Source organism: Mugil cephalus, chromosome 17, assembly GCF_022458985.1.
Source record: "Mugil cephalus isolate CIBA_MC_2020 chromosome 17, CIBA_Mcephalus_1.1, whole genome shotgun sequence".
Lineage (NCBI taxonomy): Eukaryota > Metazoa > Chordata > Actinopteri > Mugiliformes > Mugilidae > Mugil > Mugil cephalus.
The window spans coordinates 22,535,283-22,560,009 of NC_061786.1; the positions used below are offsets into that span (position 1 = coordinate 22,535,283).

Below are 24,727 nucleotides of genomic sequence, written 5' to 3' on the forward strand. Positions count from 1 at the left end.
CACGAGGAATTACTGTTCACAAGTAAGACTGAACATCTCTACTGGTTATTGATTCACTAGTTACTGTCCTGTAATAATCTGTGAAATCGTGGCTAGCTAATTATGGCTAGTTGTTGTTGTTGTTGTTGTTGTTGTCGTTGGTTGTGTCCATGTTCCTTAAAATCTTAAAATAAGCCTTCACCACATCATCAAACTCACCTCTGACATTACAGAGTGGCAGTAAAAGAAATATGCTTTTTAAAACTGTCGTCTTTCAATGGTTTAACAGGCTCAACCCCTTTCACAGAATAGATAAAATAGGTTAGATAAGATTATTAGGTTACATAAAATGAATAAGACTGATTAGATAAGATAAAATAAGGAAGGTAGGATGTAGGTAGAAATATGTATATATTGTTTATTGGTGTGAATAATGTTAGAGATTTGTTTTACATATTTCAAATATCCTTATGTTATATATGTTGACCTGTCAGAAGGCTGACAGAGGCACCTATGAGTGTGGACCATGTAGCAGGGACCTCTGCACCACATTCTGGAGCCTCTGTTCCTCATGTTGAAGGGTCACAGGATGAGAAAGGTCATGTTATAACCCGTATATTTTTGTGTCTCTAGGCCATCTTTACCAGCACGAAACGTTCTTGCTGACTGTCCTGCTGACCACTTTAATCTTTTTTACCTTACATTACTTCCTCTATCTGGTGAACCATGTTGTGGTCGTCCGTTTTTCGGCGGCGTTGGCCATCTTTACCAGCACAACACGTTCTTGCTGACTGGCCTGTTGACCACTTTATTCTTTGCTTCTTTTTTTTTTTTTTTACCTTATATTACTTCCTCTATGTGGTGAACCATGTTGTGGTCGTCTGTTTTTCATACCAATCTTTAACCAATCAGCATTCGACCCAGCAAAAACCATTTGCAAGTTTGAGAACTATATCACCATCTGGATGAGAAACTCCTCACTCTTTGAACAGACACTCTACTCATCACTCTTTGAACAAGCGACTCCACCAAATGGACAACAAACTGTGGTAAGTAGAGTTAATTCTTTCGTTGCTGTTCTCAGGCTTTGACGTGTGATGAACTGTGTTTGAGAGAGACATCAGAACCAGTAGATTTCTATGAAAAAGTGCAAAAACCCTCACAAAATATGTTTTGTGCACAGGATTGCATGCTTTTGGAAAATGGCCATGGCTGCACTTTTGGCAGCAGCGCCAATGGGAAAGGTAGAGTGATCTGCTTCCTGCTTTGAACTGTGTTCATAAAAAAAAAAAAAATGAGATCACTGGAAGATTTAATTTTATTTATTCTGTATTTATTGCTTTTCCAGAATGATGCCAAAGATGAAATCCAGCTAAATATGGCTCCAAACTCTGTTGATGACATGTACGCTGGATGTGAAAAGAAGATGGAAGCTCTAGTGAATAGCACGTACTTGGTGAATGAATTAAAGAATGACAAAGTTTTTGAAAAGGCTTGGAAGAATGCAAAGATAAATAAAAATCCTGAGCTGTCAGAGTATCAGAGAAGGGCTGTTTATGTTTATACAGATAAAAATACAAATATCTATTCCGTCTTCAATGAAAAGGTTCGAAACCACACGTCCAGTTACGACAGTTTCAAGTATCATTCACTGCACTTCTTCCTCACACGCGCCCTTCAAACTCTCAAACTTAAAAATAAAAAGTGTCTCACTGGATACCGCAGAACCAACCTCAGCTTCACCTACAACTCCAAAAACCCAAAGTTTCGCTTTGGGTCCTTCACCTCCAGCTCACATACTACATACGCTAATGATACATTTGGAACTAAAACGTGCTTTGAGATATACACCTGCTTTGGAGCCGAAATCTCATCGTATTCTATGTATCCGTCAGAGAGAGAAATCCTGATTCCTCCTTATGAGGTTTTTAAAGTCACAAAGACAGAGAGAACAACAAAAAAGAAACCTCTTCCATGTGAGGTGGTCTACACAGTTAACAGCACAAAGGCAACTCAATCCAATTTGAATTGTGCTCTTGTGAAAAAAAAGTGACACATTTAACAGATGTTTGCTATTGTTATATATATATATATTAAAAAAAAAACATACAGAATTGTGGCAGATTAGTCAATTAATATTTTAGAATCTATTTAAAATTGGACCCACAGATTCACTGCAAATGTTAAAGAACATGATAGATGTTTTTTTCCACATTTACAGACAATTGTTTTATCCTTTATGCTCGTGTTAAAATACTTTGTGATCCGTCTAATCTTACACCCTGGGTGTGACTTAACTTTCTGCTTTCTACAAAAGTGTACTAGCCTCACTTGTCCTCAGCTATGCAACAGAAAAACTCTTTGATTGGTTCAACCTTACAAATAAACTAGTGGCAGAAGTTCCTTTTTGTAGTAAACATACCAAGAAAAGTAAAAATACATCATCACAAGGAAAGATTCGTCACGAAAACACTTAATTAAAAGTATTATCAGCAAAGACATATTTCCAATGTTGTTGGTTTTGTATGTCGTTCACATTGAAATGTTGAAGTTTGCTCTATGTGTGAGCATGTGCACGCTGTCCAGAAGTTAAAGGGGGGAGGTTTGCTCTCTGAGGGTGTGAGAGGAAGGGGAGGTTCAGAAGACTGCGAAGACCTGGCTCTTCTGCACTTGGCGTTTCCATCTTCTCCTTATGTGTAACAAATGAATCTATATGTTGGAATTATTGTACATAATTTATCCCATATTTACTCTGAGTGTTTATGTATCTATTAATCTCCAGGTAGGCCAATGTGCAACAGTATATGTCTGTAGAGTTGCTTTGCAGGAAGGAGAAGTAGGGGAACGTGATTTCTGCTGAGTCGTCCCAGAACCATCAGTGACATGCAGAAAGTGCGTCCTCGCCGCAGAAATACGGCTGAAGACGGAGCATACCGTCCCGAGGACAAAGTCAAAGCGAGTAAACATGTACCAAGAAGATAGTGCTTGTATCGTTTGAGAAGTTGCAGCTATGTGCTCCCCCTCCCCATTAGCGCTGCAACTTCTGTTGTAACCAGGGACCTCCCTAAGGAAATAAAGAAAGAGGGTACGGCGAGGTACGCTTCAGAGCGGTAGGAGATTGTAACTGAACGTATCTCTGCCGTTCTCCTCGCGAGTAAAAAGGAACTCTTGTCCTTCTCTTCTTTGTGCAATGTTTATGAATGTTTTAGGTTGTTGAACCTGACATTTACTTGGTCCTTCGAGCCGGATGCCAACACGCCTGAGGATTCCAGCAGGTGCGGTGGAATCCAGGAAAGACCGTGGCCACGGCAGAACTCCGTTAGAGAAAGTTTCTCAGACCCTTTCCGGGCCTGGAGATCAGCCTGCCGGCTGGGATCCGACAACAGTGGTGAGTGGAATTTCACTTAAAAAGTGGCGAATGACTGAGGGTCATTGCACGTAGAAAAAAAACCCTGGAAATCCTAGGCACTAGCAGTTACTGAAGGACGGCGGAGTCCGAGAAATTCCGTGAAAAAGTAAAGGACGGCGGAGTCCTCTACCGCAGTTAAATTCCGTAGTATAAGTGATAGGATGTCGGAGTGCTGCAGTACGTACGCTTAAATTCCATGTTAAAAAGGTGAGTGATTGTGTGTGTGATTGAAGATTAAAATACCACTAGGTGTTTTATCTCATACCAAAACAGTAGGATTGTGAGTAGCGAACCTCTTGTGGATGCAAAGGCAAGAACTCTCCACTCGAAAGAGTTGAAGCGAGGGTTACCACAAAAGGTAGTTTGATCGCTGCCCTACTGGACACAACCCAGTTTTTAGAACACCCTAGGTGTTAATAAACTGGACCAAATTCTCAAAAATGGGAAAAGGGGGAAGCAACATCCATCCTAAAGAACAACTGCAGTCTGAAGATTGGAAGTTTATAGAAAAACGGCGCCCTGATAAAAAAAAAAAAAAACATCTAGATAAATGGATTGTTTAAATACTCAAAGAATAACCGCATTACAAGATGCAATAAAAGAAAAAACTAAAATGAATTAAAAAAAAGATGAAACAGGAAGGATACGAGGTAACAGAACACTGGATGAAGGTTGCCGTAAAAAGAGAAGAGGGAGATAGGAAAAAGAAAAACAGAAGAACAAGAACGTGCAAAGAAACAAAAAGCTGAAGAACTGTTGTTCCATAGAAAAGAAGACGATGAGACAGGTCCAGCTGGACAATCGTGCCAATTGTCAATCTTAATGTTTCCAGAGTGTCCCGTCAACCTCCTAGGCTGAGACGGTTTGCTGTTATTGGGCTTAGCACTAATACCTACACTTGAGGGACAGATTGTGGTAAAAAGAAAAACTGAATTGAAGAAAGGAGATTTCTTTGTACTCCAAGGGACAGGACAGCCACATTACTACTACACCCTCGACGTGCCTCACAAACCTCCCTGTAATACAGCATCCGCCTTAATGGCTGAAGGGAGAAATGCAATCCCAAAACCACAGGATGAGATGACGGAGAGCGACCTACATGTCACTCTCTGGTACAAATCAACACCTGGCCCAGATGAAGATTACGAAGATAAGGTAAAGAAAGTCACTCCTACCAAGGTTACTTTAAATTATCTGTATGGAGATGTGGAGAGTGCAGTAGTAGCTGGAATGACATTGCCTGACGAAATCACCAAGCTGTATAGGATGTGGACCCCTCCCCACATATCTCTATACAAAGCAAAAAACCAACAGTGGAAGGATTTGGGCAAAATAGTGCAGATGGGAGAAAGTGCGACTGATTGGGGAGAGACATCAGTAAACACATGGTATAGCTGTAGCACAGGTCTAACAAAGAAAGCCTTATTCTGGCCAGTCCAAGTATCGGCTGGTTTACACCTTGATCAAAACAAAAGAACTCAATGATACGTAATGTTAACTGAGACTGAGGAGCAGCTGTTAAAAGATGTTCCAGACAAATTATGGTCTAAAGGGCCTACTGATGTGGGATTGGTGAAAGGTGCACTGCCCATTCAAATCAGACCCAATACAGAATATAGGCCGTGTGTGAGACAATATCCTTTAAAGCAAGATGCACAAGAAGGAATAAAACCGGTAATTGAAGACTTGATTGCAGCAGGGGTAATAATCCAATGTGAAGACTCCCCCTGTAACACTCCTATTTTTCCCGTTAAGAAGCAAGTTCCATCCGTAGGATGGCGCATGGTCCAAGACCTGCAAGCTGTAAATAATGCTGTAATCCAAAGAGTCCCGTGTGTCCCTGACCCTGACACACTACTAAATTCCTTATGACCAGATGCAAAGGTATTTACAGTAGTAGACATCAGCAATGCATTCTTCTTAGTGCCAGTGGACAAAAATAGTCAGTTCTGGTTTGCATTTACCTTCGAGGGCCAAAGATACTCATACACCAGGCTGCCCCAAGGTTACTGCAACTATTTACTCCCAAGTAATGAGTGCGAGTGTGGCCAAATTCCAACCTCCAGGAGGGAGCCAAGTATTGTTGTACGTAGACGATATCTTACTGGCCTCCCCTGATATGGAAACGTGTAAAAAAGATACACTCGCACTCCTAAGACATCTAGCCGAGGAAGGTCACAAAGCAAGTAAAAATAAGCTACAAATGTGCAAAGACCAGATAAAATATCTAGGACATAGTCTTAGTGCAGGAAGACGAACAATATTAGAAGACAGGAAAACTGCAATTCTCCAAGCTCCAAAACCAAGAACGAAGAAACAGATGATGTCCTTTCTGGGCCTGACTAATTACTGCAGAACTTGGGTGCCTTATTATGCAGAAATAACAGCACCACTGAGCCAATTAATGTATGAAGAAAACCTCAAAATGACATCCCCTCTGAGCTGGACCGCAGAAGCTGAAGAAGCATTCTGCAACATAAAACAAGTCTTAGTGTCCAGCACAGCATTAGCGTTGCCAAATTATAGCAAAACCTTTGTTCAAATGGTAGACTGCAAAGGTCATTTCATGACCTCAGTATTGGCTCAACAACATGGAGACAAAATGAAACCTATAGCGTACTTCTCATCTAAGTTAGACAGTGTGGCATGTGCACTTTCGTTTACAAACGAACATGACATTCTTGTCACCAGCAAGACATTCATCATGCATGTCTACGCTACTATCACAACCTCACCTCACTATAGAGAGATGCACCACGCTGAATCTCGCCACATTATTGCCTCTACCCAGGAAACGGTACACAACACGATAGTCAAGAGCTAGCGGAACAAACGGCCAAAAGCAGAACCGATCTGACAGGTCAACCATTAGAAAAAGGAGAGGTGCTGTTTGTAGATGGTTCTGCTAAAAAGAATGAACTAGGAAAAACCCTATCAGGCTATGTGGTCGTGACCCAAAAAAACGTGTTAAAAGCAGAACAGCTGCCTTCACACTACTCAGCGCAAGCAGCAGAGCTAGTAGCATTAACTGAAAGGTGTAAATTAATGCAACACAAAGAAGTAACAATCTACACTGATAGCCAGTACGCGTACGCTACGGTTCATACCTTTGTGCAGTACTGGAAGAACATAAATGGGCGGCTATATTAAGCCATGGTTCTACGCATGTCTCAACAGGAGGGATGGTAGGACAGGTACATCAATGTTATACCACTTAACTCTTATTCAAAACATTTTTGTAGAGCATGTTTAACGTGTGCTAGACACAACTCACAAGGAAACCTGAGACCTCGTAGAGGACGGTTCCCTTCACCTCAATATCCATTCCAAATTATCCATATGGATCTTATAGAACTGAACCAGAGTGAAGGGAAAAGGTACTGTCTAGTCATAATAGATGCATTCTCAAAGTGTATTGAGCTCTTCCCAAATAAACATCCAGACAATCTGACGTGGCAAAAGCACTCTGTAAAGATATAATCCCCAGCTATGGAATACCTGAGAAAATATACAGTGACAATGGAACTCATTTTGTAAATCAAATTGTGAAGAAGATTGATGTAATGTTCCACATTGATCTGAAAAACCACTGTGCTTAGCATCGTCAAAGCGCTGGTTTAGTAGAAAGGATGAATGGAACAATTAAAAATAGATTGAAAAAATGTATTAAAGAGACGGGGAGACCATGGACACAATGTTTGGACTTAGTGAAATTATAAATCAATATTACATGCACCTCAGGTCTGACGCCATATGAAACGCTGTTTGGAAGACGGTGCAGATTACCTCAATTTAAAAGTCAATGGGAAACAGATGATGAGACAAATCTAGCTGACTATATGAGAACAATGTTGGAAAAACAGAAACAGAAACAAACTGATGAGAACCCCTCCACTAGCTTATCCAGCATTATGCCACAACAATGGCAACGTAAGAAAAGGTCTCTAGCCCGGCAGGGTGCAGATGATCCGACATTCATTGACGCCGTCGGGATTCCACGTGGTGTTCCAGACGAATACAAAATTGGCTGATCAGATAGCAGCAGGATTTGAGTCCTCAATTTGTTGGTGGTGTACAACTAACAAGACCGTAGACGGGATCAATTACGTCCATTACAACATACAAAAACTGGGAAATTGGACACTGAGTGGTTTCGAGGCAGTCCACGATCAACTGGCTGCAACTTCCCTCATGGCTTTCCAGAATCAAACAGCCCTGGACATGCTATTGGCCGAAAAGGGAGGTGTTTGTGCTGTGTTTGGTGAACAGTGTTGCACATTTATCCCTAATAATACCAAGGCCATAGAGGGGCTCTGAACACTCGATGGAAAGATGAAAGAACACTCTGGATGTGGGACTCCTGGATGGATGCCTTTGGGAAGTATAGAGCACTTGTGTCCTCTGTTCTGGTTTCCATAGCAGCATTTGCTGCAATTCTAACCTTGTGTGGATGTTGTCTGCCCTGTGTGCATGCCTTGTTTGACCGTCTCATTACCACAGCTATCTCACCCATGGAAAACAAAATGGCGCAAATGTATCCCCTGCTCGGCAGCGATCCTCAGAGCGATGAGGGGGACAGTGATGACGAAAAGGAGCCAACCTTTTCCCTGCCTGACCTGTACCCCGAGCCTGCTGAATACGACTCCGACTGTTAAGTAGCTCTGAGTGTAAATGTGTTTGTGCTCATAAAAATGACCTTACAGCTGAAAATCTAATTGAAGTGGCTGTTCCAAAGTGAAATGAGAATTTGAGCAAAAATGTGATAAACAAAACAAAGTACACATTTGTCAAAACTGTACATAACTCCAATACTACATGCAAAAGTTACTTTCCACCACTTTTCAGCAGACGGAGAAAAGAGAAAGTGTCTTTAGCAGAGGATGAACTTTGGCAGGTTTAAAAGTAACAATGGCAAATGTTGATTAGCAGTGGCGCTAAAATATTCTATATTCAATCTTAAAGTTGTTTTGGGGCCTTGGAGGCGTTGGCAATCTTTACCAGCACAACACGTTCTTGCTGACTGGCCTGCTGAACACTTTATTCTTTGCTTTTTTTTTTTTTTATTACCTTATATTACTTCCTCTATGTGGTGAACCATGTTGTGGTCGTCTGTTTTTCATACCAACCTTTTAACCAATCAGCATTCGACCCAGCAAAAACCATTTGCAAGTTTGAGAACTATATCACCATCTGGATGAGAAACTCCTCATTCTTTGAACAGACACTCTACTCATCACTCTTTGAACAAGCGACTCTACCAAATGGACAACAAACTGTGGTAAGTAGAGTTATTTCTTTTGTTGCTGTTCTCAGGCTTTGACGTGTGATGAACTGTGTTTGAGAGAGACATCAGAATCAGTAGATTTCTATGAAAAAGTGCAAAAACCCTCACAAAATATGTTTTGTGCACAGGATTGCATGCTTTTGGAAAATGGCCATGGCTGCACTTTTGGCAGCAGCGCCAATGGGAAAGGTAGAGTAATCTGCTTCCTGCTTTGAACTGTGTTCAAAAAAAAAAAAAATGAGATCACTGGAAGATTTAATTTTATTTCTTCTGTATTTATTGCTTTTCCAGAATGATGCCAAAGCTCCAATCAAGCTAGATATGGCTCCAAACTCTGTTGATGACATGTACGCTGGATGTGAAAGCAAGATGGAAGCTCTAGTGAATAGCACGTACTTGGTGAATGAATTAAAGAATGACAAAGTTTTTGAAAAGGCTTGGAAGAATGCAAGTAAAAAACACAATACTGAGCTGTCAGAGTATCAGAGAAGGGCTGTTTATGTTTATACAGATAAAAATACAAATATCTATTCCGTCTTCAATGAAAAGGTTCGAACCCAGAGGTCCGGTTACAAGACTGAGGCATTCAAGTATCATTCACTGCACTTCTTCCTCACACGCGCCCTTCAAACTCTCAAACTTAAAAATAAAAAGTGTCTCACTGGATACCGCAGAACCAACCTCAGCTTCACCTACAACCCCAAAAACCCAATGTTTCGCTTTGGGTCCTTCACCTCCAGCTCACATACTACATACGCTAATGATACATTTGGAACTAAAACGTGCTTTGAGATATACACCTGCTTTGGAGCCGAAATCTCATCGTATTCTGCGTTTGAGTCAGAGAGAGAAATCCTGATTCCTCCTTATGAGATTTTTAAAGTCAGAAAGAGAACAGAGCCAAAGAAATCTCTTCCATGTGAGGTGGTCTACACAGTTGAAAGCACAGGGAAAACTCAATCCAATTTGAATTGTGCTCTTGTGAAAAAAAAGTGACACATTTAACAGATGTTTGCTATTGTTATAAAAAAAAAAAACATACAGAATTGTGGCAGATTAGTCGATTAATATTTTAGAATCTATTTAAAATTGGACCCACAGATTCACTGCAAATGTTAAAGAACATGATAGATAGATAGATAGATAGATAGATAGATAGATAGATAGATAGATAGATAGATAGATAGATAGATACTTTATTCATCTCAATGAGAAACAGTCATTTCAGTTGAAATATTTAATTAAACCCAGTTATTTAAAAGTATGAATTTTAATTTAGAAACTGAACAGCCAGATGTTTTTTCCACATTTACAGACAATTGTTTTATCCTTTATGCTCGTGTTAAAATACTTTGTGATCCGTCTAATCTTACACCCTGGATGTGACTTAACTTTCTGCTTTCTACAAAAGTGTACTAGCCTCACTTGTCCTCAGCTATGCAACAGAAAAAGTCTTTGATTGGTTTAACCTTACAAATAAACTAGTGGTGGAAGTTCCTTTTTGTAGTAAACATACCAAGAAAAGTAAAAATACATCATTACAAGGAAAGATTCATCACGAAAACACTTAATTAAAAGTATTATCAGCAAAGACATATTTCCAATGTTGTTGGTTTTGTATGTCGTTCACATTAAAATGTTGAAGTTTGCTCTATGTATGAGCATGTGCACGCTGTCCAGAAGTTAAAGGGGGGAGGTTTGCTCTCTGAGGGTGTGAGAGGAAGGGGAGGTTCAGAAGACTACGAAGACCTGGCTCTTCTGCTCTTGGCGTTTCCATCTTCTCCTTATGTGTAACAAATGAATCTATATGTTGGAATTATTGTACATAATTTATCCCATATTTACTCTGAGTGTTTATGTATCTATTAACCTCCTAGTATGCCAATGTGCAACAGTATATGTCTGTAGAGTTGCTTTGCAGGAAGGATAAGTAGGGGAACGTGATTTCTGCTGAGTCGTCCCAGAACCATCAGTGACATGCAGAAAGTGCGTCCTCGCCGCAGAAATATGGCTGAAGACGGAGCATACCGTCCCGAGGACAAAGTCAAAGCGAGTAAACATGTACCAAGAAGATAGTGCTTGTATCGTTTGAGAAGTTGCAGCTATGTGCTCCCCCTCCCCATTAGCGCTGCAACTTCTGTTGTAACCAGGGACCTCCCTAAGGAAATAAAGAAAGAGGGTACGGCGAGGTACGCTTCAGAGCGGTAGGAGATTGTAACTGAACGTATCCCTGCCGTTCTCCTCGCGAGTAAAAAGGAACTCTTGTCCTTCTCTTCTTTGTGCAATGTTTATGAATGTTTTAGGTTGTTGAACCTGACATTTACTTGGTCCTTCGAGCCGGATGCCAACACGCCTGAGGATTCCAGCAGGTGCGGTGGAATCCAGGAAAGACCGTGGCCACGGCAGGACTCTGTTAGAGAGAGTTTTCTCAAACCCTTTCCGGGACTGGAGATCAGCCTGCCGGCTGGGATCCGACAACAGTGGTGAGTGGAATTTCACTTAAAAAGTGGCGAATAACTGAGGGTCATTGCGCGTAGAAAAAAAACCCTGGAAATCCTAGGCAGTAGCAGGTACTGAAGGACGGCGGAGTCCGAGAAATTCCGTGAAAAAGTAAAGGACGGCGGAGTCCTCTAGCGCAGTTAAATTCCGTAGTATAAGTGATAGGATAACGGAGTCCTGCAGTACGTACGCTTAAATTCCGTGTTGAAAAAGGTGAGTGATTGTGTGTTCGAGTGGAGATTAAAACACCACTAGGTATTTTATCTCATACCAAAACAGTAGGATTGTGAGTAGCGAACCTCTTGTGGATGCAAAGGCAAGAACTCTCCACTCGAAAGAGTTGAAGCGAGGGTTACCACAAAAGGTAGTTTGATCGCTGCCCTACTGGACACAACCCAGTTTTTAGAACACCCTAGGTGTTAATAAACTGGACCAAATTCTCAAAAATGGGAAAAGGGGGAAGCAAAATCGATCCTAAAGAACAACTGCAGTCTGAAGATTGGAAGTTTATAGAAAAACGGCGCCCTGATAAAAAAAAAAAAAAAAAACATCTAGATAAATGGATTGTTTAAATACTCAAAGAATAACCGCATTACAAGATGCAATAAAAGAAAAAACTAACAGTGGAAGGATTTGGGCAAAATAGTGCAGATGGGAGAAAGTGCGACTGATTGGGCAGAGACATCAGTAAACACATGGTATAGCTGTAGCACAGGTCTAACAAAGAAAGCCTTATTCTGGCCAGTCCAAGTATCGGCTGGTTTACACCTAAAACAAAAGGACTCAATGATACGTAATGTTAACTGAGACTGAGGAGCAGCTGTTAAAAGATGTTCCAGACAAATTATGGTCTAAAGGGCCTACTGATGTGGGATTGGTGAAAGGTGCACTGCCCATTCAAATCAGACCCAATACAGAATATAGGCCGTGTGTGAGACAATATCCTTTAAAGCAAGATGCACAAGAAGGAATAAAACCGGTAATTGAAGACTTGATTGCAGCAGGGGTAATAATTAAATGTGAAGAATCCCCCTGTAACACTCCTATTTTTCCCGTTAAAAAGCAAGCTCCATCTGTAGGATGGCGCATGGTCCAAGACCTGCAAGCTGTAAATAATGCTGTAGTTCAAAGAGTCCCGTGTGTCCCTGACCCTGACACACTACTAAATTCCTTATGACCAGATGCAAAGGTATTTACAGTAGTAGACATCAGTAATGCATTCTTCTTAGTGCCAGTGGACAAAAATAGTCAGTTCTGGTTTGCATTTACCTTCGGGGGCCAAAGATACTCATACACCAGGCTGCCCCAAGGTTACTGCAACTATTTACTCCCAAGTAATGAGTGCGAGTGTGGCCAAGTTCCAACCTCCAGGAGGGAGCCAAGTATTGTTGTATGTAGACGATATCTTACTGGCCTCCCCTGATATGGAAACGTGTAAAAAAGATACACTCGCACTCCTAAGACATCGAGCCGAGGAAGGTCACAAAGCAAGTAAAAATAAGCTACAAATGTGCAAAGACCAGATAAAATATCTAGGACATGGTCTTAGTGCAGGAGGACGAACAATATTAGAAGACAGAAAAACTGCAATTCTCCAAGCTCCAAAACCAAGAACGAAGAAACAGATGATGTCCTTTCTGGGCCTGACTAATTACTGAAGAACTTGGGTGCCTTATTATGCAGAAATAACAGCACCACTGAGCAAATTAATGTATGAAGAAAACCTCAAAATGACATCCCCTCTGAACTGGACCACAGAAGCTGAAGAAGCATTCTGCAACATAAAACAAGTCTTAGTGTCCAGCACAGCATTAGCGTTGCCAAATTATAACAAAACCTTTGTTCAAATGGTTGACTGCAAAGGTCACTTTATGACCTCAGTATTGGCTCAACAGCATGGAGACAAAATGAAACCTATAGCGTACTTCTCATCTAAGTTAGACAGTGTGGCATGTGCACTTTTGTTTACAAACGAACATGACATTCTTGTCACCAGCAAGACATTTATCATGCATGTCTACGCTACTATCACAACCTCACCTCACTATAGAGAGATGCACCACGCTGAATCCCGCCACATTATTGCCTCTACCAGAAAACGGTACACAACACGATAGTCAAGAGCTAGTGGAACAAACGGCCAAAAGCAGAACCGATCTGACAGATCAACCATTAGAAAAAGGAGAGGTGCTGTTTGTAGATGGTTCTGCTAAAAAGAATGAACTAGGAAAAACCCTAACAGGCTATGTGGTCGTGACCCAAAAAAACGTGTTAAAAGCAGAACAGCTGCCTTCACACTACTCAGCGCAAGCAGCAGAGCTAGTAGCATTAACTGAAAGGTGTAAATTAATGCAACACAAAGAAGTAACAATCTACACTGATAGCCAGTACGCGTACGCTACAGTTCATACCTTTGTGCAGTACTGGAAGATCAGAGGCATGATTACATCAACAGGGAAGCCAGTGACACATGCCGAACTCTTAACAGATTTACTGCAAGCAGTACAATTACCTAAAGCATTAGCTATATGTAAGTGTGCGGCGCATACGTCTGGCACAGATACCGTTTCTCTAGGAAACGCCTTCGCAGATGAAACAGCAAAGGCAGCAGCAACAGGCCAGATCAGCGTTTTAACAGTAGAAAAAAGGACAATAATTTACAAGAAATTACAATCTGACGTATATGTGTGACCAGACAACAAACCTATCCTACCAAAAAACATGTATAAATGGGCGGCTATATTAAGTCATGGTTCTACGCATGTCTAAACAGGAGGGATGGTAGGACAGGTACATCAATGTTATACCACTTAACTCTTATTCAAAACATTTTTGTAGAGCATGTTTAACGTGTGCTAGACACAACTCACAAGGAAACCTGAGACCTCGTAGAGGACGGTTCCCTTCACCTCAATATCCATTCCAAATTATCCATATGGATCTTATAGAACTGAGCCAGAGTGAAGGGAAAAAGTACTGTCTAGTCATAATAGATGCATTCTCAAAGTGTATTGAGCTCTTCCCAAATAAACATCCAGACAATCTGACGTGGCAAAAGCACTCTGTAAAGATATAATCCCCAGCTATGGAATACCTGAGAAAATATACAGTGACAATGGAACTCATTTTGTAAATCAAATTGTGAAGAAGATTGATGTAATGTTCCACATTGATCTGAAAAACCACTGTGCTTAGCATCGTCAAAGCGCTGGTTTAATAGAAAGGATGAATGGAACAATTAAAAATAGATTGAAAAAATGTATTAAAGAGACAGGGAGACCATGCACACAATGTTTGGACTTAGTGAAATTATAAATCAATATTACATGCACCTCAGGTCTGACGCCATATGAAACGCTGTTTGGAAGACGGTGCAGATTACCTCAATTTAAAAGTCAATGGGAAACAGATGATGAGACAAATCTAGCTGACTATATGAGAACAATGTTGGAAAAACAGAAACAGAAACAAACTGATGAGAACCCCTCCACTAGCTTATCCAGCATTATGCCACAACAATGGCAACGTAAGAAAAGGTCTCTAGCCCGGCAGGGTGCAGATGATCCGACATTCATTGACGCCGTCGGGATTCCACGTGGTGTTCCAGACGAATACAAATTGGCTGATCAGATAGCAGCAGGATTTGAGTCCTCAATTTGTTGGTGGTGTACAACTAACAAGACCGTAGACGGGATCAATTACGTCCACTACAACATACAAAAACTGGGAAATTGGACACTGAGTGGTTTCGAGGCAGTCCACGATCAACTGGCTGCAACTTCCCTCATGGCTTTCCAGAATCGAACAGACCTGGACATGCTATTGGCCGAAAAGGGAGGTGTTTATGCTGTGTTTGGTGAACAGTGTTGCACATTTATCCCTAATAATACCAAGGCCATAGAGGGGCTCTGAACACTCGATGGAAAGATGAAAGAACACTCCGGATGTGGGACTCCTGGATGGATGCCTTTGGGAAGTATAGAGCACTTGTGTTCTCTGTTCTGGTTTCCATAGCAGTATTTGCTGCAATTCTAACCTTGTGTGGATGTTGTTGTCTGCTCTGTCTGCGTGCCTTGCTTAACCATCTCATCACCACAGCTATCTCACCCATGGAAAACAAAATGGCGCAAATGTATCCCCTGCTCGGCAGCGATCCTCAGAGCGATGAGGGGGACAGTGATGACGAAAAGGAGCCAACCTTTTCCCTGCCTGACCTGTACCCCGAGCCTGCTGAATACGACTCCGACTGTTAAGTAGCTCTGAGTGTAAATGTGTTTGTGCTCATAAAAATGACCTTACAGCTGAAAATCTAATTGAAGTGGCTGTTCCAAAGCGAAATGAGAATTTGAGCAAAAATGTGATAAACAAAACAAAGTACACATTTGTCAAAACTGTACATAACTCCAATACTACATGCAAAAGTTACTTTCCACCACTTTTCAGCAGACGGAGAAAAGAGAAAGTGTCTTTAGCAGAGGATGAACTTTGGCAGGTTTAAAAGTAACAATGGCAAATGTTGATTAGCAGTGGCACTAAAATATTCTATATTCAATCTTAAAGTTGTTTTGGGGCCTTGGAGGCGTTGGCCATCTTTACCAGCACAACACGTTCTTGCTGACTGGCCTGCTGAACACTTTATTCTTTGCTTTTTTTTTTTTTTTATTACCTTATATTACTTCCTCTATGTGGTGAACCATGTTGTGGTCGTCTGTTTTTCATACCAATCTTTAACCAATCAGCATTCGACCCAGCAAAAACCATTTGCAAGTTTGAGAACTATATCACCATCTGGATGAGAAACTCCTCACTCTTTGAACAGACACTCTACTCCTCACTCTTTGAACAGACACTCTACTCATCACTCTTTGAACAAGCGACTCCACCAAATGGACAACAAACTGTGGTAAGTAGAGTTATTTCTTTTGTTGCTGTTCTCAGGCTTTGACGTGTGATGAACTGTGTTTGAGAGAGACATCAGAATCAGTAGATTTCTATGAAAAAGTGCAAAAACCCTCACAAAATATGTTTTGTGCACAGGATTGCATGCTTTTGGAAAATGGCCATGGCTGCACTTTTGGCAGCAGCGCTAATGGGAAAGGTAGAGTGATCTGCTTCCTGCTTTGAGCTGTGTTCAAAAAAAAAAAAAATGAGATCACTGGAAGATTTAATTTTATTTCTTCTGTATTTATTGCTTTTCCAGAATGATGCCAAAGCTCCAATCAAGCTAGATATGGCTCCAAACTCTGTTGATGACATGTACGCTGGATGTGAAAGCAAGATGGAAGCTCTAGTGAATAGCACGTACTTGGTGAATGAATTAAAGAATGACAAAGTTTTTGAAAAGGCTTGGAAGAATGCAAGTAAAAAACACAATACTGAGCTGTCAGAGTATCAGAGAAGGGCTGTTTATGTTTATACAGATAAAAATACAAATATCTATTCCGTCTTCAATGAAAAGGTTCGAACCCAGAGGTCCGGTTACAAGACTGAGGCATTCAAGTATCATTCACTGCACTTCTTCCTCACACGCGCCATTAAAACTCTCAAACTTAAAAATAAAAAGTGTCTCACTGGATACCGCAGAACCAACCTCAGCTTCACCTACAACCCCAAAAACCCAATGTTTCGCTTTGGGTCCTTCACCTCCAGCTCATATGATAAATACGCTAATGATACATTTGGAACTAAAACGTGCTTTGAGATAAACACCTGCTTTGGAGCCGAAATCTCATCGTATTCTGCGTTTGAGTCAGAGAGAGAAATCCTGATTCCTCCTTATGAGATTTTTAAAGTCAGAAAGAGAACAGAGCCAAAGAAATCTCTTCCATGTGAGGTGGTCTACACAGTTGAAAGCACAGGGAAAACTCAATCCAATTTGAATTGTGCTCTTGTGAAAAAAAAGTGGAACATTTAACAGATGTTTGCTATTGTTATAAAAAAAAAAAAACATACAGAATTGTGGCAGATTAGTCGATTAATATTTTCGAATCTATTTAAAATTGGACCCACAGATTCACTGCAAATGTTAAAGAACATGATAGATAGATAGATAGATAGATAGATAGATAGATAGATAGATAGATAGATAGATAGATAGATAGATAGATAGATAGATAGATAGATAGATAGATAGATAGATAGATAGATACTTTATTCATCTCAATGAGAAACAGTCATTTCAGTTGAAATATTTAATTAAACCCAGTTATTTAAAAGTATGAATTTTAATTTAGAAACTGAACAGCCAGATGTTTTTTCCACATTTACAGACAATTGTTTTATCTTTTATGCTTGTGTTAAAATACTTTGTGATCCGTCTAATCTTACACCCTGGATGTGACTTAACTTTCTGCTTTCTACAAAAGTGTACTAGCCTCACTTGTCCTCAGCTATGCAACAGAAAAAGTCTTTGATTGGTTCAACCTTACAAATAAACTAGTGGTGGAAGTTCCTTTTTGTAGTAAACATACCAAGAAAAGTAAAAATACATCATTACAAGGAAAGATTCGTCACGAAAACACTTAATTAAAAGTATTATCAGCAAAGACATATTTCCAATGTTGTTGGTTTTGTATGTCGTTCACATTAAAATGTTGAAGTTTGCTCTATGTGTGAGCATGTGCACGCTGTCCAGAAGTTAAAGGGGGGAGGTTTGCTCTCTGAGGATGTGAGAGGAAGGGGAGGTTCAGAAGACTGCGAAGACCTGGCTCTTCTGCACTTGGCGTTTCCATCTTCTCCTTATGTGTAACAAATGAATCTATATGTTGGAATTATTGTACATAATTTATCCCATATTTACTCTGAGTGTTTATGTATCTATTAACCTCCTAGTATGCCAATGTGCAACAGTATATGTCTGTAGAGTTGCTTTGCAGGAAGGGTAAGTAGGGGAACGCGATTTCTGCTGAGTCGTCCCAGAACCATCAGTGACATGCAGAAAGTGCGTCCTCGCCGCAGAAATATGGCTGAAGACGGAGCATAGCGTCCCGAGGACAAGGTCAAAGCGAGTAAACATGTACCAAGAAGATAGTGCTTGTATCGTTTGAGAAGTTGCAGCTATGTGCTCCCCCTCCCCATTAGCGCTGCAACTTCTGTTGTAACCAGGGACCTCCCTAAGGAAATAAAGAGAGGGTACAGCGAGGTACGCTTCAGAGCGGTAGGAGATTGTAACTGAACGTATCTCTGCCGTTCTCCTCGCGAGTAAAAAGGAACTCTTGTCCTTCTCTTCTTTGTGCAATGTTTATGAATGTTTTAGGTTGTTGAACCTGACATTTACTTGGTCCTTCGAGCCGGATGCCAACAGGCCAGAGGATTCCAGCAGGTGCGGTGGAATCCAGGAAAGACCGTGGCCACGGCAGAACTCTGTTAGAGAGAGTTTTCTCAGACCCTTTCTGGGCCTGGAGATCAGCCTGCCGGCTGGGATCCGACAACAGTGGTGAGTGGAATTTCACTTAAAAAGTGGCGAATAACTGAGGGTCATTGCGCGTAGAAAAAAAACCCTGGAAATCCTAGGCAGTAGCAGGTACTGAAGGACGGCGGAGTCCGAGAAATTCCGTGAAAAAGTAAAGGACGGCGGAGTCCTCTAGCGCAGTTAAATTCCGTAGTATAAGTGATAGGATGTCGGAGTCCTGCAGTACGTACGCTTAAATTCCATGTTAAAAAGGTGAGTGATTGTGTGTGTGATTGGAGATTAAAATACCACTAGGTGTTTTATCTCATACCAAAACAGTAGGATTGTGAGTAGCGAACCTCTTGTGGATGCAAAGGCAAGAACTCTCCACTCGAAAGAGTTGAAGCGAGGGTTACCACAAAAGGTAGTTTGATCGCTGCCCACCTGAACACAAACAAGTTTTTAGAACACCCTAGGTGATAATAAAATGGACCAAATTCTCAAAAATGGGAAAAGGGGAAGCAAAATCGATCCTAAAGAACAACTGCAGTCTGAAGATTGGAAGTTTATAGAAAAACGGCGCCCTGATAAAAAAAAAAAAAAAAACATCTAGATAAATGGATTGTTTAAATACTCAAAGAATAACCGCATTACAAGATGCAATAAAAGAAAAAACTAACAGTGGAAGGATTTGGGCAAAATAGTGCAGATGGGAGAAAGTGCGACTGATTGGGCAGAGACATCAGTAAACACATGGTATAGCTGTAGCACAGGTCTAACAAAGAAAGCCTTATTCTGGCCAGTCCAAGTATCGGCTGGTTTACACCTTGATTAAAACAAAAGGACTCAATGATACGTAATGTTAACTGAGGCTGAGGAGCAGCTGTTAAAAGATGTTCCAGACAAATTATGGTCTAAAGGGCCTACTGATGTGGGATTGGTGAAAGGTGCACTGCCCATTCAAATCAGACCCAATACAGAATATAGGCCGTGTGTGAGACAATATCCCTTAAAGCAAGATGCACAAGAAGGAATAAAACCAGTAATTGAAGACTTGATTGCAGCAGGGGTAATAATCCAATGTGAAGACTCCCCCTGTAACACTCCTATTTTTCCCGTTAAGAAGCAAGCTCCATCTGTAGGATGGCGCATGGTCCAAGACCTGCAAGCTGTAAATAATGCTGTAGTTCAAAGAGCCCCGTGTGTGCCTGACCCTCACACTACTAAATTCCTTATGACCAGATGCAAAGGTATTTACAGTAGTAGACATCAGTAATGCATTCTTCTTAGTGCCAGTGGACAAAAATAGTCAGTTCTGGTTTGCGTTTACCTTCGAGGGCCAAAGATGCACATACACCAGGCTGCCCCAAGGTTACTGCGAGAGCCCAACTATTTACTCCCAAGTAATGAGTGCAAGTATGGCAAAGTTCAAACCTCCAGGGGGGAGCCAAGCATTATTGTACGTAGACGATATCTTACTGGCCTCCCCTGATATGGAAACGTGTAAAAAAGATACTCGCACTCCTAAGACATCTAGCTGAGGAAGGTCACAAAGCAAGTAAAAATAAGCTACAAATATGCAAAGACCAGATAAAATATCTAGGGCATAGTCTTAGTGCAGGGGGACGAACAATATTAGAAGACAGAAAAACTGCAATCCTCCAAGCTCCAAAACCAAGAACGAAGAAACAGATGATGTCCTTTCTGGGCCTGACTAATTACTGCAGAACTTGGGTGCCTTATTATGCAGAAATAACAGCACCACTGAGCAAATTAATGTATGAAGAAAACCTCAAAATGACATCCCCTCTGAGCTGGACCGCAGAAGCTGAAGAAGCATTCTGCAACATAAAACAAGTCTTAGTGTCCAGCACAGCATTAGCGTTGCCAAATTATAGCGAAACCTTTGTTCAAATGGTAAACTGCAAAGGTCACTTTATGACCTCAGTATTGGCTCAACAGCATGGAGACAAAATGAAACCTATAGCGTACTTCTCATCTAAGTTAGACAGTGTGGCATGTGCACTTTTGTTTACAAACGAACATGACATTCTTGTCACCAGCAAGACATTCATCATGCATGTCTACGCTACTATCACAACCTCACCTCACTATAGAGAGATGCACCACGCTGAATCTCGCCACATTATTGCCTCTACCAGAAAACGGTACGCAACACGATAGTCAAGAGCTAGTGGAACAAACGGCCAAAAGCAGAACCGATCTGACAGATCAACCATTAGAAAAAGGAGAGGTGCTGTTTGTAGATGGTTCTGCTAAAAAGAATGAACTAGGAAAAACCCTAACAGGCTATGTGGTCGTGACCCAAAAAAACGTGTTAAAAGCAGAACAGCTGCCTTCACACTACTCAGCGCAAGCAGCAGAGCTAGTAGCATTAACTGAAAGGTGTAAATTAATGCAACACAAAGAAGTAACAATCTACACTGATAGCCAGTACGCGTACGCTACGGTTCATACCTTTGCGCAGTACTGGAAAAACAGAGGCATGATTACATCAACAGGGAAGCCAGTGACACATGCCGAACTCTTAACAGATTTACTGCAAGCAGTACAATTACCTAAAGCATTAGCTATATGTAAGTGTGCGGCGCATACGTCTGGCACAGATACCGTTTCCCTAGGAAACGCCTTCGCAGATGAAACAGCAAAGGCAGCAGCAACAGGCCAGATCAGCATTTTAACAGTAGAAAAAAGTACAATAACTTACAAGAACTTACAATCTGACGTATATGTATGACCAGACAACAAACCTATCCTACCAAAAAACATGTATAAATGGGCGGCTATATTGAGCCATGGTTCTACGCATGTCTCAACAGGAGGGATGGTAGGACAGGTACATCAATGTTATACCACTTAACTCTTATTCAAAAAAAAATTTTTTGTAGAGCATGTTTAACGTGTACTAGACACAACCCACAAGGAAACCTGAGACCTCGTAGAGGACGGTTCCCTTCACCTCAATATCCATTCCAAATTATCCATATGGATTTTATAGAACTAAACCAGAGTGAAGGAAAAAAGTACTGTCTAGTCATAATAGATGCATTCTCAAAGTGTATTGAGCTCTTCCCAAATAAACATCCAGACAATCTGACGTGGCAAAAGCACTCTGTAAAGATATAATCCCCAGGTATGGAATACCTGAGAAAATATACAGTGACAATGGAACTCATTTTGTAAATCAAATTGTGAAGAAGATTGATGTAATGTTCCACATTGATCTGAAAAACCACTGTGCTTAGCATCGTCAAAGCGCTGGTTTAGTAGAAAGGATGAATGGAACAATTAAAAATAGATTGAAAACATGTATTGAAGAGACAGGGAGACCATGGACACAATGTTTGGACTTAGTGAAATTATAAATCAATATTACATGCACCTCAGGTCTGACGCCATATGAAACGCTGTTTGGAAGATGGTGCAGATTACCTCAATTTAAAAGTCAATGGGAAACAGATGATGAGACAAATCTAGCTGACTATATGAGAACAATGTTGGAAAAACAGAAACAGAAACAAACTGATGAGAACCCCTCCACTAGCTTATCCAGCATTATGCCACAACAATGGCAACGTAAGAAAAGGTCTCTAGCTTGGCAGGGTGCAGGTGATCCGACATATATTGACGCCGTCGGGATTCCACGTGGTGTTCCAGACGAATACAAATTGGCTGATCAGATAGCAGCAGGATTTGAGTCCTCAATTTGTTGGTGGTGTACAACTAACAAGACCGTAGACGGGATCAATTACGTCCACTACAACATACAAAAACTGGGAAATTGGACACTGAGTGGTTTCGAGGCAGTCCACGATCAACTGGCTGCAACTTCCCTCATGGCTTTCCAGAATGGAATAGCCCTGGACATGCTATTGGCCGAAAAGGGAGGTGTTTGTGCTGTGTTTGGTGAACAGCGTTGCACATTTATCCCTAATAATACCAAGGCCATAGAGGGGCTCTGAACACTCGATGGAAAGATGAAAGAACACTCTGGATGTGGGACTCCTGGATGGATGCCTTTGGGAAGTATAGAGCACTTGTGTTCTCTTTTCTGGTTTCCATAGCAGTATTTGCTGCAATTCTAACCTTGTGTGGATGTTGTTGTCTGCTCTGTCTGCGTGCCTTGCTTAACCATCTCATCACCACAGCTATCTCACCCATGGAAAACAAAATGGCGCAAATGTATCCCCTGCTCGGCAGCGATCCTCAGAGCGATGAGGGGGACAGTGATGACGAAAAGGAGCCAACCTTTTCCCTGCCTGACCTGTACCCCGAGCCTGCTGAATACGACTCCGACTGTTAAGTAGCTCTGAGTGTAAATGTGTTTGTGCTCATAAAAATGACCTTACAGCTGAAAATCTAATTGAAGTGGCTGTTCCAAAGCGAAATGAGAATTTGAGCAAAAATGTGATAAACAAAACAAAGTACACATTTGTCAAAACTGTACATAACTCCAATACTACATGCAAAAGTTACTTTCCACCACTTTTCAGCAGACGGAGAAAAGAGAAAGTGTCTTTAGCAGAGGATGAACTTTGGCAGGTTTAAAAGTAACAATGGCAAATGTTGATTAGCAGTGGCGCTAAAATATTCTATATTCAATCTTAAAGTTGTTTTGGGGCCTTGGAGGCGTTGGCCATCTTTACCAGCACAACACGTTCTTGCTGACTGGCCTGCTGAACACTTTATTCTTTGCTTTTTTTTTTTTTTATTACCTTATATTACTTCCTCTATGTGGTGAACCATGTTGTGGTCGTCTGTTTTTCATACCAATCTTTAACCAATCAGCATTCGACCCAGCAAAAACCATTTGCAAGTTTGAGAACTATATCACCATCTGGATGAGAAACTCCTCACTCTTTGAACAGACGCTCTACTCCTCACTCTTTGAACAAGCGACTCTACCAAATGGACAACAAACTGTGGTAAGTAGAGTTATTTCTTTTGTTGCTGTTTTCAGGCTTTGACGTGTGATGAACTGTGTTTGAGAGAGACATCAGAATCAGTAGATTTCTATGAAAAAGTGCAAAAACCCTCACAAAATATGTTTTGTGCACAGGATTGCATGCTTTTGGAAAATGGCCATGGCTGCACTTTTGGCAGCAGCGCTAATGGGAAAGGTAGAGTAATCTGCTTCCTGCTTTGAACTGTGTTAAAAAAAAAAAAAAAATGAGATCACTGGAAGATTTAATTTTATTTCTTCTGTATTTATTGCTTTTCCAGAATGATGCCAAAGCTGAAATCCAGCTAGATATGGCTCCAAACTCTGTTGATGACATGTACGCTGGATGTGAAAGCAAGATGGAAGCTCTAGTGAATAGCACGTACTTGGTGAATGAATTAAAGAATGACAAAGTTTTTGAAAAGGCTTGGAAGAATGCAACGATAAATAAAAATCCTGAGCTGTCAGAGTATCAGAGAAGGGCTGTTTATGTTTATACAGATAAAGATACAAATATCTATTCCGTCTTCAATGAAAAGGTTCGAACCCAGAGGTCCAGTTACAAGACTGAGGCATTCAAGTATCATTCACTGCACTTCTTCCTCACACGCGCCCTTCAAACTCTCAAACTTAAAAATAAAAAGTGTCTCACTGGATACCGCAGAACCAACCTCAGCTTCACCTACAACGGAACGTTTCGCTTTGGGTCCTTCACCTCCAGCTCACATACTACATACGCTAATGATACATTTGGAACTAAAACGTGCTTTGAGATAAACACCTGCTTTGGAGCCGAAATCTCATCGTATTCTGCGTTTGAGTCAGAGAGAGAAATCCTGATTCCTCCTTATGAGGTTTTTAAAGTCACAAAGACAGAGAGAACAACAAAAAAGAAACCTCTTCCATGTGAGGTGGTCTACACAGTTAAAAGCGAGAGAACTCAATCCAATTTGAATTGTGCTCTTGTGAAAAAAAAGTGACACATTTAACAGATGTTTGCTATTGTTATAAAAAAAAACATACAGAATTGTGGCAGATTAGTCAATTAATATTTTAGAATCTATTTAAAATTGGACCCACAGATTCAAATAAAGGTATAATATTATTACTGTTCCAGTGATATATGTACTGTGTAAAGCACGTTCTGTTTTGTAAACCACAGTTTCATAGACTATTACATGTACTGTCGACTATATTGTGCAA

At 40.9% G+C, this 24,727-nt stretch overlaps 4 protein-coding genes across 4 annotated transcripts; all 4 read left to right on the forward strand.

Annotated features, from left to right (window-relative positions):
- The first annotated feature begins 358 nt into the window (after positions 1–358).
- Positions 359–2,062, forward strand: LOC125023498 (ecto-ADP-ribosyltransferase 5-like). Its single transcript, XM_047610798.1, has 3 exons — positions 359–1,028; positions 1,163–1,223; positions 1,328–2,062. Exons 1-3 carry the CDS (start codon positions 1,012–1,014, stop codon positions 2,030–2,032), a joined length of 783 nt encoding a protein of 260 aa, XP_047466754.1. The 5' UTR covers positions 359–1,011; the 3' UTR covers positions 2,033–2,062.
- A 6,533-nt stretch (positions 2,063–8,595) lies between these two features.
- Positions 8,596–10,889, forward strand: LOC125023499 (NAD(P)(+)--arginine ADP-ribosyltransferase 1-like). Its single transcript, XM_047610799.1, has 3 exons — positions 8,596–8,666; positions 8,801–8,861; positions 8,964–10,889. Exons 1-3 carry the CDS (start codon positions 8,650–8,652, stop codon positions 9,666–9,668), a joined length of 783 nt encoding a protein of 260 aa, XP_047466755.1. The 5' UTR covers positions 8,596–8,649; the 3' UTR covers positions 9,669–10,889.
- A 4,947-nt stretch (positions 10,890–15,836) lies between these two features.
- Positions 15,837–18,741, forward strand: LOC125023496 (NAD(P)(+)--arginine ADP-ribosyltransferase 1-like). Its single transcript, XM_047610797.1, has 3 exons — positions 15,837–16,074; positions 16,209–16,269; positions 16,372–18,741. Exons 1-3 carry the CDS (start codon positions 16,058–16,060, stop codon positions 17,083–17,085), a joined length of 792 nt encoding a protein of 263 aa, XP_047466753.1. The 5' UTR covers positions 15,837–16,057; the 3' UTR covers positions 17,086–18,741.
- Positions 18,742–22,688: 3,947 nt separating this feature from the next.
- LOC125023500 (erythroblast NAD(P)(+)--arginine ADP-ribosyltransferase-like) lies at positions 22,689–24,727 on the forward strand. The gene is made up of 3 exons (XM_047610800.1): positions 22,689–23,507; positions 23,642–23,702; positions 23,806–24,727. The coding sequence occupies exons 1-3, from the start codon at positions 23,491–23,493 to the stop codon at positions 24,502–24,504; spliced, it is 777 nt and encodes a 258-aa protein (XP_047466756.1). The 5' UTR covers positions 22,689–23,490; the 3' UTR covers positions 24,505–24,727.

Excerpts from the sequence above, each read along its gene's own strand:
- LOC125023498 (XM_047610798.1), top strand. Across the intron at positions 1,224-1,327 it reads CAGCAGCGCCAATGGGAAAG|AATGATGCCAAAGATGAAAT; the intron begins GTAGAGTGATCT and ends TTGCTTTTCCAG.
- LOC125023499 (XM_047610799.1), top strand. Across the intron at positions 8,862-8,963 it reads CAGCAGCGCCAATGGGAAAG|AATGATGCCAAAGCTCCAAT; the intron begins GTAGAGTAATCT and ends TTGCTTTTCCAG.
- LOC125023496 (XM_047610797.1), top strand. Across the intron at positions 16,270-16,371 it reads CAGCAGCGCTAATGGGAAAG|AATGATGCCAAAGCTCCAAT; the intron begins GTAGAGTGATCT and ends TTGCTTTTCCAG.
- LOC125023500 (XM_047610800.1), top strand. Across the intron at positions 23,703-23,805 it reads CAGCAGCGCTAATGGGAAAG|AATGATGCCAAAGCTGAAAT; the intron begins GTAGAGTAATCT and ends TTGCTTTTCCAG.